At 48.6% G+C, this 17,045-nt stretch overlaps 1 protein-coding gene across 1 annotated transcript in view; it reads right to left on the bottom strand.

The window, feature by feature from the left end:
- CEP68 (centrosomal protein 68kDa) overlaps positions 1-14,368 on the bottom strand; it is a 19,577-nt gene extending 5,209 nt beyond the window's left edge. Inside the window, exons 1-4 of the mRNA XM_004691344.2 lie at positions 14,286-14,368; positions 4,885-5,287; positions 1,932-3,440; positions 577-699 (exon numbers count right to left, since the gene is read on the bottom strand). Coding sequence (XP_004691401.1) covers positions 577-699; positions 1,932-3,440; positions 4,885-5,244 — 1,992 coding nt within the window. The 5' untranslated portion in view covers positions 5,245-5,287; positions 14,286-14,368. The remainder of the gene's footprint in view (positions 1-576; positions 700-1,931; positions 3,441-4,884; positions 5,288-14,285) is intronic.
- Between the last annotated feature and the right edge of the window lie 2,677 nt (positions 14,369-17,045).

Below are 17,045 nucleotides of genomic sequence, written 5' to 3'. Positions count from 1 at the left end.
AAATAAATAAATAAATCTTTAAAAAATATATTAAAAAAAATCTGATGAAAAACAGGTAAAACTCTAAAAAATACACTGATAAGAAACTGATAAATTTTTGTTCATATGTATGAGTCTCAAGTCAGTACAATTTATCTCAATCCATAAATAATGCTTGCTGTCCAGTAGACTATTCTGTGAAGATGTTCTGATTCTGTACTGTTCAATATGGTAGCCCTCATATTGATAAATGTGACTGTATGCTTGCAGGGTGGTTAGTGCAACTGAAAAATAAGAATTTCTTAATTCTACTTAAATAATCATATGACAAGCTTAGTGACTGTATTTACCAATCCCTGAGAAACCTGCAAATTACCCTTTTGTATTTGTAATTAAAGATGTTTTCTGTAAACTATTTGGCCTGAGAGGTAACACAGCATTTTAGTTTTCAGCATGATAAGTTTGAAAAAATCCTCTGATTAGATTTTAGATAAAACAGTTGAGCCACAACACAGAACATCAGTTATTTGGCAGTTAACTCTAATGAAGTAATTCACTTCGTGAGTGAAGTGCCCAAAGCCAGGACCCATGTATTACCCGATAAAGCTGCAGAGAAGACTTGAGACCAGTAAGATTGGACTTAGGTGGAGTCAAGTGGTCAGTGATGTCAGCCACATTATACAGCCAGAGGATCAGCTCTTCAAGTTGACAACAAAATGTCTGTGTGGGGAAAAACACGTTACTGCTGGAATGTTCCTTTACATTTTCAAAAGGCTAAAAAAAGATCCAGGGAATTTTGGGAAGCAGACTGTGCACCTTCAGCATTCTAGCTTGAGGCCTGAGTCTCCTCTCTTCCTGACCTCTGCCAGGAAAACATGAAGAGTCCCACTGCTCTCCTTGACAGGAGAGAAAACACCCATTTTTTATGTAAAGTTAAAAATACCAGCTGAGAAAAGCTACCCCTGCACATGGGACTACAGCAACTAAGGTGAGGGGCAGAAGGAAAAGCTCACATGTCTGCCATGGAAACAGTGCTTGAGTTGGCCCCACTGCCAACTACTGAGTTGTTCCTGGAAAAACCATGAACCTAAAATAACGGCTAAGATTGTGACTAGCCTAAACCAAGCTTGTGCATTCTCCCATCAGCCAGAGCTGGGCCCTGCCCGAGCTAGAAGGCTGCGCATCTAGACTGTACTGCAGGGCCGTAAGACTGACCCGTAGGGCAGTGCGGTGTAGGCTAAAGCATTCCTGGAATGCTGGTGTCTGGTGCTGGCTCAGACGCAGCCCTGAGGCTGCGGGGAGCGGTGTCTCCCACTCACCTGGGAGGCAGGCACAGGGACTCTGAATACGAGGGGAATCCTATTCCTCAGCCACCTTGTGTCAGCCCGCAAGGTGGACTATTGCATGCAATCCACACAACACCCCGAAGCGGCAACACTCCATGTGCAACATGGAGCAAACACAGAGAATGAGCCAAAACTCCAAAGACAACATGACTTAGGATCTGCTATGCTTGAAACTGACAACCAATTCCAGAGTATTAAATCTCCAGATATTTGTAGGTGACAAGAGCAGGTGTGGTGGCCAATAAGTCTAGAGAATGGCACATCTAATACTCTAGGCTCTGTAGTTACATTATCGAGCTGCACCTCTAAGAGCCCCAGCGTTAGAAAGCCACTTACCCCTGCTAAGCCCTAGGGCTCCAAGCACAGCAGCCCTTCTGCTGCAACCTCTTAATCCCAAGGCTAAAGCCTTGGGAAGCAGCCTGGGGTCGTGGTAAAAGTTCCCAGTCTCCAGCCCTTACTAGCTGGGTGACATCCTTTAGTTGCCTTTTTCTCCAAATGAGTGTAATCTTTATTAGGTAGAAACATGAGGACCAAACAAGATATAGTACAGGGTCTGGCACATAAAAATAAGTTACGTTAGTGGCAAAGCCCCCAGTGTTGGTTTACCTTCACACACTGCACGAGAGACTCTTTCCCCTGCTCTCCTCCAGCACCTGATTCCGAGAGTGCCCGCTGGGCCAACGCAGCTGGCAAGGAGGAGCATGTTCTCAGTGGTCCAGAGGAAAGCCCCAGGGTCTGACTGTTCACTAGACTCCTTTTCCCTGCAGAGCCCCCTGCATGGATGAAAGAGTGTAGCAAAGGGGGGTTCTGGTTGTCAGGGTCCCGGGACACTCTGAGTGCAGCCCCAGGGGGAAGCTGGCTTTGATTGGAGTCCGACGGGAGGGAAGCTGGCCCATCGCCGTCTGATAGATCCAGGGAACTCTGCCCTTCAGCCGCTCCAGGGGGAAAGGTCACCAAGGTAGGAACGGAACCTAGATATGAAACCAAACTAGAAACTTGCGTGAGTCGTGTGGGCAGAGCAAGATACTCCTCGTCACTTTCCATCTCTTCTGATTTCCATCTGGATTCTGTGTAGACAGTGGGCTGGACACACTGGCTGACCCCTCTCTCTCTTCCTGGTCTGGGTGAGGGCCACCCTCTGTTCCATTTCCTCAGCTGAGGAGAGTCCACCTGGAGGTGCTTGTCCACAGTCAGCCTGTCCTTCACACCCTTTGGGGCTGGCTCTCTGCTCTCCCTAGGGGTGCCTCTACGGCCTGCAGCTCTGGGGGTAGAGGTAAGCTGGCCACAAGATGCCAAGTCCCTGCTGCCCTGCTGGTGAGGTACTCTTGAGGGCCACTGCTTGAGACCCAACTCTCTAGGTGCAGAGAATGGCAGGGCAGTAGCCTCTGCTGGTGGGCAACTGTGGGAGACATTAGTGGGTGACTTTAGGGTGCTTGCTGGGGAGACAGAGAAGCTATCCAGGTCTACACCTGAGTCCTGCAGGATAGGATCAGCGAGCACATGGCTGTCAAGGTGCTTTGTGAGCTGAGGCTTGGGCCTCAGTGGGTAAGTATAGTCCAACAGGTCTTCATACTCTTTATTTGGGTTCCAGAGGGGAGAGTGGCGGTCAGGAGAAGGGGGCAGAGAATCTGGAAGAACACAGGCCCAGTACTCAGCCTGGAAGGAGAGGTGCCTCCTGCCCGGCCCTGGAACATCATCCTTAGAGGACACAGGCTGTGGTGACCACTGGAGCGGAGGCCCTGGTCCCACCACAGAGGGAGCTGACTGGGGAACAACCAGCTCCGAAGAGGAGAAGACCGTGGCAAGGGAGCAACCTTGAGTCTCCGCCTGCTCTTGGTGACGCTGGAGGCTGCTGCCCGGAGATGAGGCAGAGATGCTGCAGCTGGAAAACTGAGGTGCATTATTAGCACCTGGGCTCACCACAGACCTCCACCTCGATGGGAAAGAGAAACAGGAGATGCGAGCCTCTTGGCTGTGGTCTAGCACTTGCGGCGTCTCTACTGGGAATGGGTCATCTTCTGTATCAGCATCATCTCCTGGGCTAAGAGCTGTAGCTCTGCGAACAGTAAGAGTCTGAGATTGCTCCTCTGAAGCAGAAGTCCTGGTCTCTTCCATCTACAATAAGAAAAAGCACTTAGATGAAAAAAGACAAGCAAAATTCCTTTCTGAGATAACAAGTTTTCTTTAGTGGCCCAGGTGGTGTTCAGAAAAGCGGCTGAACTGAAATCAAGACTCAGATAGACTATGCTGCTAGTGCTCAGTACTGGCTCAGTCAGGTTCCCTCCTGCCCTCAGTCCTTTAAAAAGTTCTAACTCTACAGACACCTAGTGAGTGAGTGAGTAGATTAACTGTCACGCTGAAGCTTAGCCTTGAGAAGGGGTTCCTGAGCACATGAAATCTTGGTCATTCTGTTGCTGACAGGAGCTACATCCAAACTCAGCAAGCAGACAACCCTCCAGGCCTTCGACTGCCCAGCGGAACCAGTAGTTATGGGAATACTGACAAAAGGAGCTGTTCATTGCAGTCTCTTCACTCTGGATTTTTAACCTGCTTGATGGAGAACTCACCCCAGAGGGGGCAGGAGCATGGGGGTTAGGCACAGAGTTTGGGGCCAGTTGGGGCCTCACCCCAACTCCCTCTTCCACATATGACTGTGAGTTTCAATTCCCTCATCTGTAAAATGGGGAGAGTGGCAGTACCACTTCCCCAAGACACAAGAATTCAATTCAAGTGTGAAAAACACATGTTGACAGCTTCATAGCCATGTTGACAGATTCATATCCAGGAAACAGCCCATCTTGGTGTGTGCTTGGCTACTTACTGTCTCCCTGAGTCTCAGACTCACCAGTGCCCTCAGCTCCCTCTGCCCTGGCCCCCAGGCAGGTGGGCCACCCTTGTTCTCTCCCAATCTTGCTCAGAGCCTGCACAGAATGGGAGTTCAAGGACAGCACACAGTCAAAACCACACTCTTCCTATGAAAGGTCTCGGCAAGCAGAACATAGGAGGATGTCACGGCTGGGAGGGAGAGATCATTCAGGTCACCTTTCCTGAAAGATGTTGTGATTTGCTTGAGGTCACATGCCAGGCTGGACTCTGCTCCATGTGACTCCTAGTAGGCAAGGCTGCTCTGCTGTCAGGAGGGCCCAGGAAAATCTTGCCCAGAGACAGAGCTGCCCACCGAGACTCTGCCAGGCTTCCTGAAGTCCACAGTCCTGGACCTTCCCACAATCTCCTCAGAGTCCCTCTGGAGTCTTCAGACCATCAGGAACAGGGCATGAGTCCCCTGTCAGAGCTTTTCATGCCAAGCTCTCTGGCTTATGGCCAGTGTCTCTAGTCCTCAAGGTCACCTGTCACACTCTTGAGCAGGAGATGCTGTAGAAAGAGCCCCTGCTGGACCCACGGCCCAACTTTTCAGGTGAACCTGTAGAAGAGAAAACATCCCACCCAGGCTCCCTCCGCTTGCACACTGATCACGGACATAAGGATGGTGATAAAAGGTTGGAGCACACTCCTACAGAACAGCTGAGGCAGACCTACAAGCCCCCGTTTCAGTACCTACCTGGTTTTCCATAGAGTGCAGGTCTCCAGTCCCCGTACCAGCAGGAGGAAGCAGACAACCCAGCGCAGGCGGAGACCCACCAGCTACTGGCTCCTTGCAGAAGAGGTCAGCCTGTGGCTGGCAGGCCCCACGGGGGTCTCCAGGGCTGGCCCCACCGCAGCAGGCAGCGACATGTAGCTCTTCTGGCCCACACGCAGGGGAGGCAGGCCCTCCCTCAGCTTCCAGGCGGGGCAGCTGCTCACTGCTCACAGGACCTGTGTCCATCTCCTGCTCCCTGCAGCTCCATCTCCCACAGGGTGGGAGCTTTGTGTCCTTGGACGCCTCTACTGCCACCTCTGTTTTTTCTTCTCCCAAGGCCATTAAGATGTCCTTAGGTCAAGGCTCTGCAGAAATCTTCAGCCACCTATAAAACAAGAAAGGGAGAATGATCAATTGTTTTTGCCTGTGCCCTAGGAAACCTTTCTTTTAATGATGAAGTAAAAAGTTGGGGGGCAAGGAGCAAAAGAGAAAAAGGAACAAATGGTGGCTACTTCCTCAGAGAAAACGACAGAAACCAGTCTCTCCTTAGTCGCAAAGGAGATGCAGAAGCACATCATACTGTCTAGTCTTTAAGTGGCTGTTACAGTCCCAGCAGCAGGCCAGGAGGGCCAGTGCAGCTCCAAATCAGAGTCAAGGTACGGCTCTGCTTAAGTCACTACCCCCTGGCCTAGCCTAGCAGCCCCCACACAACTGCCCAAGGAAAAAAAAAAATCACCAAGCCTCTGCTGGGTCCAGGATGAACTCCAGTGCCTGGGGAAGGAGGGCCCAGACACAGAAACCACTCCAAGTAGTGGAGCAGGTGGGTGTGTCTCTTCCAACATGGCTCTGGCTCTCAAAACAGAGATCAATGACTCTCCTTGCACAGGCTTGGATTAAGCTTCACCTGATAACCGAGTGGAGTCAAGGACATTCAACTGGGTAACAATGGTAAGGGCCATGTAATGTGTGCGTGTGGCACTGAGAGACCAGTTAGCTGGCCCACAGGCAGGAAAGAATCAGGGTAAAACACTGAGGAAGGGAAGAAGAAATCTCCAATCTGAACCTGAAAACAATCATTCTATTAAGTTTCTGGGAACACAGGGGGACCCACGCCCTCGGCCTTAGTGTGCAGGCCAGGGAGCACTGCTGGGAGGGCCTGCGAGAGAACAACCCTGGAAAACTTGGAGTGCGAGCAAAGGAACGCTAGCTGGAGTGCGCGTGGCCAACCTCAAGCTTCAACCTGGGCAGGACTTATTTCCTCAGAGAGCAGGAGGCAGAGCAGTGTGGCAAGAGACGTGCTGTGTTGGGAGGAAAGCCTGAGAAGATACAGGAGGCCGTGAGTGTGGCTCATCAACTTGGCTCACGTGCTGGCAAATACGAATGGGCAGCACAGAAAATGAGAAGGTTCTTCCCTGCTCTGTGACAACAGAGAAGAGTACACACCACATGCATTCTCACAACCACCACGTGGGCAAGAGTTCATCAGAAAAAAAAAAACAAACAGGTTTTTGAACAGGTAACATATGATCTAAATTTAAAAATGCACTGGAGGGAGTCTCCCTCTACGCCTGTCCCACTCCTCACTGAGTCTGGTGCACCAAGGGTCACGTGTGTGTGTGACATAATCAGGGTTACAAGTGACAGGAATCCACCAGAGGGAGAAAAAGCAAAATGTTTACTACTAGATATTCCTGCTTAAGAGATAAAGCTCATAATTTTACATATACCTCTCACCTCTCGATGTAGACAAAACCATCTTTCAACTTTCCTCCCACGTTTACGTAAAGTAGCAAACTGTACAGCATATTGTTCAGAACCTTGCTCTCCTTTTTTAAACAAAACATAGTTTCTGGGCCCTCCCTGGTGACACAATGGGTTAAAGCACAGCACTGTGAAGCTGGCCACAGCTACTTCAGCTCAAGTTTGATCCCCAGCTATGGAGGTGACACACATGGTACAGCAGACCTCTCCTGACCCCCCCCCCCAGCAGTGTACTTTGTCTGTCTGCCTGTTCTCTGTCTCTGGTGAGTCCTCTCATGGCTACTGCACCTCTGGCCTGTACCCCAATTCTGTGTGCATAAACAAATCTTAAAAAACAAAACATGGTTTTTTACTTTTCTCAATCACTGCCTAGTACTGCATTCCATTATAAGGATGCTTTCTAGTTTATTCCACCAGTTCCTTGTTAGTGGGTATTTGGGGGACAGTTCCAGGTTTTTTTTTACTGTCATAAACAATGCTAAGCTGAGCACACACATCACTTACTTGCATGCACACCCCATCACAGCTATCGGTGTGCACAGCAGGGCACCCACATATGATTTCTGCCACATGAACAAGTGATGCCCCCTAAGGTGGCATCAGTGTACACCTCCACTAGCAACACTGGGCAGGCCGCATGGGAGGCAAGCCCTCTTATCCTCATATTTCACAAAGGGAGTAAAGGCTCAGGAAGATTCAAATCTTGACTGTGTCACTCCAGAACACAAGCTTCCATGAACCAATGAGGGAACAAGTTACAAAACAGAAAGCACCTAGAAGGCAAGAGAGTGGTGGCAGAAACAAGTTCTACTGAGACATATGTTCATGGAGCCACATCCTCGCCTGTGCACATGGAGACTTACAAGTTAATTGTGTTTCCAAAATGTCAGGCCTACGCTCAGCCCATCGGCTAGATAAATTAGGGTGAAGAATGATTCTAGACTGGTGTTTCCAATTTCTAATTTCTGCTTCATTCTGAAAAACTCAATGGCCCGAGTAGGACTCTTTCTTTTCGTTTTGTCTGGGTTTCATTACTCCCCTCCTGGGGGAGGGGCACAGAAAGTGGTGAGCTAGCATAATCAGCTATTCACCTCCATGAGGAGATACTTCTAGGCAACTTTCAAGTATACACACAGAATGGATGAGTTAACAGTGTTGTTGCCAGAGGCCCTTCAGCAACCAGGTAGAAGGTCTAAAATTCTGTAATTTGCATGGAGTGGTAATACTGGAAACAGGGCTCAGAGGTGGTTTTCTCATGCTGCATAAGTGGTCCTTTCATAATCTTATTTATAACTCTACCTGAAAATTCATGTATCTTTTTCTGTTCTACAAATTTATTACAAGAATTAATACAGACGAATGTGAAAGAGTAAAATAAGCCCTGAGGAGTGAAATTTCTGTTGCTGCTGTTTGGGGGCAAACAACTAAGGCCTGATAGGAACAGGACTCCTAAAACATGGTTGCAAGGCTGTGCATTTTTGCTGGCTGCAGGCAGGGTCTCCAGAACCAGGGAGAGCATGATGCAGTTCTTTTCAAAACTAAAGGTGTTTCTGCTGGAGATGAAACTGAATTCTGTCACGGCAGATGTGCAAGGAACAACACAGCGACTCCTGGTGGCAGAATGAATAAAACTCATCTGAACTAAGTTTGTGGTTTGGTTCAAGACAAATTTTGAAGTCATCTTCCTGCTAATGCCTCTGGACACAGAATCCATGTGATGCTGTAGTACCCCTCAAGGATTTAAACTTATTGAAAAGCCAATAAATAAAAGTGAATTTGTTCTTTTTGGGGGGGGAAGACACAAGTCCGTTAAGAGTTCATTCTAAAACCTTTGTAAGATATTACAGACTACCACAAAAGAAAGATATATCAACAAAAAACAATCAAGGAAAACTCCTTCCAGGAATAACGGTTGAAAGCAAACCATCTTTAAAACAACAATCAAGATATTTTAAATTAACGATGAAGAAAAACATAGTAAATGTGGCTGCCTGACATTTGTAGGGCTCCACTCCTGACTCTCTGGGAGGTGAGGGTAGATGCAAAGAGGTTACAGTTAGTCAAGGCAGCCAACGGACTGACTGCTCACACTATGAAAATGACTAGCTATGTTGAACAACCAACGCCATCTCCCAGATCAGCAGCTTTAAACAACCTGCCACTCTTATGTTGGATCTCCCTGCGTTCAGATTACACATTTTACAGTATTACTGGAAGCCAGCAGCTCCCTGATGGGCAGAGGCCTCAGAGCACAGACAATGCACAATGAATTCAACTCACTTATCTGAGGAAGTCTGTACGTATGAGAACTGCCCTATCCTTGGCCAAACCAAGAGACATGAGTCACATAAGCTTTGGGATATTCAAGAGACCACTTGGATTTTACTATTAAAATTTTTTGTTTTCAGGATCTGTGAATGCCTTATGACCTATTGGATATAAATAGGAGTGATGAAGGCTTGGCTTACTCTTACCCGACAGTAAAAATATGCTCCCATATTACGTATGTGTAACACTAACTCCTGAGCCTGTACATGTGATCATTCTTGGTATCTGCAGCACCACCCTCGCACAGTCCCACCACAGCTGCCAGGCTTCCTTCCACTCCCTCCTATCCAGGATGGAGAGAGGATTGGGATTTTGGGGGGGAGGAGGGGGGTAGGGAAGAGGGAGGAAAGGTGTTTCTGTCTTAACCAATTTATTCAAATATACAAACGATTCACCTACGCAGCAATACTCACTCCTCTGATCCAAAAAAGGACTTTCCCCAGGGCTCTTGAAATCGTAAGTACCCAAAACAATCTGCTTCATACCAACACTGCCTGGGGAAGCGCTATTCTGACATGGCCTACACTGTACCCAGTATACAGAGAGCCACTTGTACTGGACACACAGGCCAGGTGCTGCTGCCAGCGCAAGCCCTATCAGTTCAGAGGCCAAAGTCTTGGAACTCCTTGTTTTCATAGGAGCCCACAGGTCTAAGTGGTAAATGCCATGTGCCCCCAAGGGCAGAATCTAGTCAGAGAACCAGACAACGAGGCTCTCAGTGGCACTCTTTCTCAAAAACTGCCCACAAGCAAAGGGGATGAAGTAGGGTAGGGCCCAAGACTGTCAGGCCAGTGGAAGGCTTCTGGGGGAACTAACTTTGTGGAGAACAGAGCTTAAAGGCAGCAGCCAGTTCAGGCATGGGTGGCAGTGTGATAAGGGAGTACAGACCTAAGTGGGGGAGGCCCACAAAAGGGGCACTCACAGCCTCTCACTGCCTCAGAGCAGAGAGGGTGCCAAGAATGCTGTGGCTGGAGGCTAGACTCAGAGGCCAATCTGAGCAACTGATGTTCCACCTGTTCCTTCCCTGGCAGCAGGAGGGCCAAGAGATCCTTAGTCCTCCCCTTCGGCCCCGACTTTTCGGTTGAGACAGGTCACCTTAAGTGCTGTGTCTCCTTCCTCTGCAGGTGAAAGCAAAGTGGAAAGGAAATAGGTTAAGCTACAGAGGGGTATAAGCACATGTCCCAGGCTTAGCAATGGGTTGATGTTACTGCTAGGTTTCTCAAGTATAGCAGCTGCTCTCCTTTCCCTGCCACAACTGCTTCCCTAAGTTTTGAGTCACACAAGTCCCAGAGGGCCGAGGAGGAGCCACTGAGTTCCTCTATGTCAACACGGTGGTAGGGCTGAGGCAGGGTCTCATAACTCATGTGAGATCTTCAGATGGCCTGCTGAGGTACAACTGCCACATCTACAAGGAGCCTGGCCAGACTTCTGTCACCTCCTGCCCTAAGCCCCAACCTACCCAGTTTCCTCTGCAATCAGCAGAGTGTCCCTATCCAGCAAGGCTCAAAGTATGAGGATGCTGAGGACTGAAGATGTTAATCAACTATACCCTGTATACTCACCAAAGAGCAAAGTAGATAAACAGCTCTAGGAGAACAAAAATCACCCTCACAGTTTGAGGTCACATGGTTGTAGTTCCACAAAGTCCTTGCTTTTACTGTTCTGGCATCTTTCTCTGACGCTGTCAGGCTATGCATAGAAGACCAGTAAGAAGCTGATTTCGGCCCTCCCTGATGGCGCAGCGGGTTAAAGCACAGCACTAAGAAGCTTAAGCCACTTCCGCATGAGTTCGATCCCTGCCTGCCCCGGAGGAGATCCACATGGCAAGGCAGACCTCTCCTGCCGGCCCGCTGCTCCCCTCAGCAGTGTACTTCGTCGATCTGCCTGTTCTGCTCCCCACTCTGTTTCTGGTGAATCCTCTCACCCTCCACATCTCTGGCCTGTACCCCAGTTCTGTATGAATAAGTAAATAAATCTTAAAAAAAAAAAAAAAAAAAAAAAAAAAAAAAAAAAAAAAAAAAAAAAAAAAAAAAAAAAAGAAGCTGATTTCCTCTGGCGATGCTATTAGGAATGTCACTCACTGAACCAAAGCATCCTTGGAGGACCCATGGGAAAAGATGTCTGACATCAGTAATGCAGTTATTTCACTGAGCAGTCAGTGTGTTACTACCTTAAAGGTGATGGGGAAACCAATACAAATTTTCCTCTTTGCTTTGGCTGCAAGAAAGTTCAGGCTAAAATCTGCAATCTCGGCAAAGTAAAATGCACTGGAGAGGTTAAGTTTATTTTGTGTACTCATCTTGCTCTTGAATTCCTCTTCTCTATCTAAGTCTATCTACACAAATTGTTTTTATTAAAAATTCTGTTAAACCAAAGTATCTTGGAAAAATTTCTCAAATATTTTTTTAAATTAAACCTTTAAATTTTCTTACATCATTGTTCATTTTTGTACAGTACTTGATTTCTCCCCTCAGGTGTAGTCCCTGTGTGTCTCCCATCACCATATCAATAGGGAAAGGTCACCGTAGTCCCTGGTGCTCTTCCCTTCCCTGCTTTGATTCTTCCCCTCACCCCCACCTGCTGTATGCCTCACATCTGTAATTTGCCAGCAAGTTTTGTTTTAAATCATTTTCTGGAACCAAATAGAGAAGTTATTAAGAAAAGAATAAGACAAATTTTCAAAAGCTCTGAAAATCTAAAATTTTACCTCAATACAATACCTCAAGCAAAGAAGAAAATTTTTATTGGTTTCCCCCTCAAAGCAAACTCAAATACTTATGTTAGTACCTTTCTAATCAACAGTGCTACAACCAGCATCACCTCAGAGCTTGCTGTGAATGCAGGTTCTCAGGTTCTGCCCCAGAGCCTAGGAATCAGAATCTGCATTTTACAAATGCTTATCAGTCACTGGGAGAACACTATAATGCTTCAGGAACACCAGGTTACTCAGTAAGCCTGTTTCCGTACCCTGGCCAAAAAACAACTACACGGTTTTACAGCCACTCACTGAGTGCCCATCTTAAGCCAGGTGCATAGGAGAAGCAAAGTTAGGGCCTTTGTCCTTCAGGCCATTGCAACAGGACACTATAAAGAGCTCACACTTTGCAGCAGGTTTTTAATGGCTAATTATAGAACAAACAGTATTCCCTAGTAGGGATTCATTGTGGCTACACTAAAAGCAGCATCAGAGGCCAGAAGTTCCATGATTGCTCTAAGTGTAAAGGGCAAAGGTACTTGTTTTGGAGACTGCACACAACTTAAAAGAAACCAGCATAGTTAGGGGACCTATAGCTGAAAGGAACTATGCAACTTGGGCTGTTTCCTGTGACCAGAGAGTGGTACAGGAAAACCTGGAAGTGAGGCAATATCCTGTAGGGGTTGTATCTGCTACCTGTAGGTCTGGCAAACAAGTCGAAACCCAACAAGAAGACTTCTTTTCACAATGTTTGTGAACAACTCTAAAGATGGAATATTTCTTTAGAACAGAATTAAGTCATAAGAGATCTGCCTCTCTCTAGCAAAACCAACCATCTTGATTTCTTGTCAGCCCCATCAGCTCCATGTGCTTCATTCCTCTAGTCTTATATGATTTCAAGTATCAGTCCACAGCAAGAGTGTACTCAACACTGCAATACCTGACTACATGGACGTTTGGCACGTTAGTCGGGGGTGTCCAGGCTCTAAATGCATACATAGTTAATTTCTTATGGAATGCTTTTACTGTGTGTGGAGGGGGAGTTAGGAAAGGCTAAGGGTTAATTAAATAGAGGAACAGATAAAAAACAAAAGACAGATGCTCAAGGGTCCAGTACCATAGGAATATTTAGTGTGAAACATTTAGTGAATCTGTTCAAGTATCTTTTTATTTTTATCCTAACAACTGTTAACAGCTACTCAAGTATTTTTGCAGGAATTATGCTAACCATGTTGTATCAACATTATATTTAATGCTCAGAACCCATGGAGTAGTTACTACTCTAACTTCCATGTTACAGGTGAGGACACTGGGGACGCAGAAGTGAAATGGCTCCTCTCAAGTTAGTAACATGGCAAAGCTCATCAGGTAAGATTTTTACTTAAGAGAGCTGGAGCTCAACTACCCTAGCTGTAAGAATAACTAGTCCTAGGAGGGAAAAGAATCCACGTTTTTGCTTTGTCAACTTTTGGCTACCCTACTTTTACTTTATTTTGGCTTCCTTCAATCACTGAGTGCCTTCAATGTTTCAAGCACTGTGCTAGGGACTGCGAAACCCACAACACATATCGTCTGCTATACAAAAACAGATTTTTAGTTGGGGGTTTGGGGAAAGCACTTTAAAAAGCTTCCCCGAAGTAGAATTCTTCGCCGAGTTCCTCAACTTGACCCAGCTGATGGAGGGGACAGGATGAAAATAGTCATCTCTACTTTTAATCAAATCCTAGGCTGACAGACCCCATACACTCATGCATTTCAACCACACCCTTCACCCCCTAGATGTAGGAACTATTAGGCAATCTATGCATGCTGCCAATCCTCGTGCCCGCCCCTCCTCCTAGTGAGTTCCCAGTGAGGTCCAATCTGGTCTGGCCACTGGTAGGTTCCCCCTCATTTTTATTACAAACACCAGAAGGAGCCCAACCAGATAATTACTAAGGACCTGAAACAGGTTTTAAACATGTACCTCCAGGCTGCTAGGAACTGTTCTAGGGACGACAGAGGGAAAGGGTGGCCCTTGTAGGCAAAAAGGTATCTTGCTTTCCCCTCGGCACCCGGGGGCGACAAACAGCTTCTCTAGGCTCCATCTTTCCAGTGGGAACGACTCCGAATTGGTGACAGAGTCTCGGACTGGGGTGACTAGGGCGCAGCGCGAGCCCCTCACTGTCGGGGGCACTGGGGCTTCGCCGAAGACATAGGGTGAACAGGACACGCCGGCGGGCGGGCGGGGGAGCTCCCCCAGGGGCCAGGGAGAGGCCGCCCCGCGGCTCAGCTGCTCGGGCCTCGAGTTGCGTGACGCGCGCAGCCCTGGCCCGGCCCCGCTGCGCTCAGGCTTTCCCATCCCCGGCCTCCCACCCCCTCTTCCAGGCCGCGACCCGCACCCACCACGCCGCCCGCAAAATGGAGGCAAAAACTCGACGCGCCCCCGCCTCCGGGAAGCCTTTTTGCCCCTTCCGGCCGAGGGCGCGAGGTCCGGCCGCCCGCACCGCCCCGTCCCGCAGCCCGGGAGACCTCAGGCCAGAGGGGACTGGCACGCGCGGGCAGCGCCGCTCCACCCGGCGCTACGAACCACCGCCACCTCGCCCCAGCCGCCACCTACCGCGTCTCGAACGCCTGGAAAGCGTCGACCCGGCCTGCGCGACCCGGCCGGCGTTCCCGACAGCCCCGTGCGGCGGCCCCGGCGGGGGTCCCGGGCGGCGACCGCAGCCTCCACTGCCAGCCCCAAACGCTCGGGGCGGGGCCCAGCGTCGGCCACGCCCCTTAGGGAAGCCTTTCCTTCGCGCGAGGGCGCCTTTAGTGTGACACGGCCAACCCCAGGTCTTAGTCCATTGGCCCGACCAATAGTTAGCCCGCTCCTTCAAGGAGGGCACGCCCCCTGCGCTCTCATGACCAATGGAAAGCTGTGTTTCGCCAGCGGCTGTCCCAGCCTTCCGCGCTCTCGGCTAGGGTTACCCGGTTCAGGGCTAGCGGGGTCGTGCAAGGGCGCGTCTTCCCCAGGCGGCGCGGAGGCGTAGGGGCAGGGTTCGGACAGGGGCTGGTAGGCACTGGAGGTCGCTCTTTCCTTGCGTGTCTATGGCACCGTGAGTCACCTTCATTCACTTGCTCTGTTCAGAGTGCGCGGCTGTGCTCCTGGGGGCGGACCCACAGTCTCTGCATTTGCATTCGCATCTAAACAACCTGCTGTCACCGTGCCTCGAATTGATGCCACCGTTTGCAGGCGTCGGAAGAGGGCCATGTCCCCAGGCTGGTGTGGGGGGCGGGGGAAGGGGGGCGGTGAGGAGGGGGGTGGGAACTTATGTAGCTTCTGAAAGACTGTGAAGGGTGTGAGACCGGAGCTACTTAACAGCCTAGTGTGATGGGCTATACCAGAGCCAGCCTCTGGAAGGCCATGATGTAAATCACCTTCCACCCCCACTCCATCCTCTTACTTCAGCAGACTCTGTGGCCTAGGGAGCTAATGACCGCTCTTTGACATTTACTGCTTAGCAGAACCCTGGGTTATTGCGAACTACTCCCAGAATGGGGTAGCCAAGGGGTTACCTCCTAGCCCATGTCAAACCTGTTCCTCTTTTCTGATCTCCCCAACAGCGTTTTCACTTGTCTGGCTTCCACTGAATGTCCCAGCATAAAACATGAAACATATCTGTAAATGTCTAATCCCTGCTGTGGGTCCTTTCCCATGGAGCTTCTGAACCCAAAAGATTGGGTTGGGTTTTCCTAAACCTGTCATGCTAGCTAAAGACCCAGGAGTCACAACCTTTGACAGCAGGAGAAATTTGCCCACACGTGGTTTTGTTTGGGAAGGTCATTGGCTCTATTTGCTTTTGTTTTTAAAATAAAAATGTTAATCCCAGAGGCATTTTGACATTTTGTGGGGGCGGAGTGGGGAATGGGATCAAAAACAGTGGGGGGGGGTGAGGGAAATATATTACACTATAATAATGGCACATGGATGATTTGGTGATGGGAAGCCCAAGGGGGTTGCAACTGAGATGGAAAAATAAACTATTATATTATAATAAATAAATAAAAATGTTAATCCCACAAGCACCACTGTGTATTAAATAACAGCCACTTACACATCTGCCACCTGCCTGACATCTGAAGGTATTTTTGTTTAAGCTCCTTGGTCTATCTGGGGGAACTCATCTAATCCTATCACAAGCTGAGACTTGGGGGTTTTGCAGCCAAGAAACCTAGCTGGACAGAGAACAGAGTTGTGTGAAGTTCAGGCACCAGCCAAACCTAGGCATACAGAAAGAGCAGCTGCCCCAAGCAGAAGCAGATATTCGGGAGTGAGAACCTCATGACCTGTTTGTCACCACCTTGTTTGTCACCACCGGTTAACGCAAGCCAGGGCAGAAAAATAAGTTCCAGTTCCTTATCAAGATTTTCCACCTGGCCATTTTCCTCCCCAACCTAGACCTATGAAAACCCCTCTTACCATTCCTCAGTATGACTTCTCTGACCTCCACTCTCTCTAGGGTCAGTGAAACTCCCCCAGAGGGCAGAAACAAACCTACTTTTGTTTTTACTGGCCTGGCTATCTCTGCGTCCTCCTGACTGTGCCAAACCTTTCAGGTTGAATCCACATAACCAAATCAAGTAGGAAAAACAAGGCACCAAATCCAAGTGAAGGGAACTTGAAAAAATAATCTAGGCCAAATGAACAAGGCTTGGAAAACCCTAGGAGATTATGGGTGGTGGAATTTGAGGTGAAGAATCATTCTGAAGTTAGCAAAAAACAAAAACAAAACTGTCAGGTTCCAGGTGCAAACCTGGTGCCTTTATCAAGACCACTTGATCTCAACCAGATGTGCACTTGTCCTTTTAATCAGCATTCTGTACCTTTCCACCACCTTTGTCATTTTCTGCCGTGGGTCCCTCATCTATAAGAAGGGATAGATAGGATGGGTGACTACTGACTACTTTTGTTGGGGGAAAGGATGTCCTGAACCAACTCCATAAACTTTTATGGACTCCATCTCCACCCCAAGCCAAAGAGATCCAGGGTACCAAGGACTACAAACTCCTTAATGTCATTACCACCACAGGGAAGATTGCTGGGAACTGAGGGTGAAGTTAAGCTGCCAGGCCTGGTTTATATTCAGACAGGTGGGCTTTGGGGGGCTGCGTTTTCACCAGCCTTCAGCGTGCTATTGGAGTTCCAGCTCCATGGAACTGGTAGTGTTACAGGGCACCCCAATGTGAATTGGGTTGCCTGTCTGTGGGTCTTTACCCGTGCGCTTACAATTCAATCGTATTATGGACACACTCAAAAGGTTAAATAATGGATTTATTTGTAAGGAGAAAGGTAAAGGAATAACCCAGGAAAAGAGGGAGAGAAACACAGGTTAAC

The sequence above is a fragment of the Condylura cristata genome, unplaced genomic scaffold, assembly GCF_000260355.1.
Source record: "Condylura cristata isolate star-nosed mole 26May11 unplaced genomic scaffold, ConCri1.0 scaffold00031, whole genome shotgun sequence".
Classification (NCBI taxonomy): Eukaryota; Metazoa; Chordata; class Mammalia; order Eulipotyphla; family Talpidae; genus Condylura; species Condylura cristata.
This window is presented reverse-complemented; position numbering and strand designations above follow the sequence as displayed.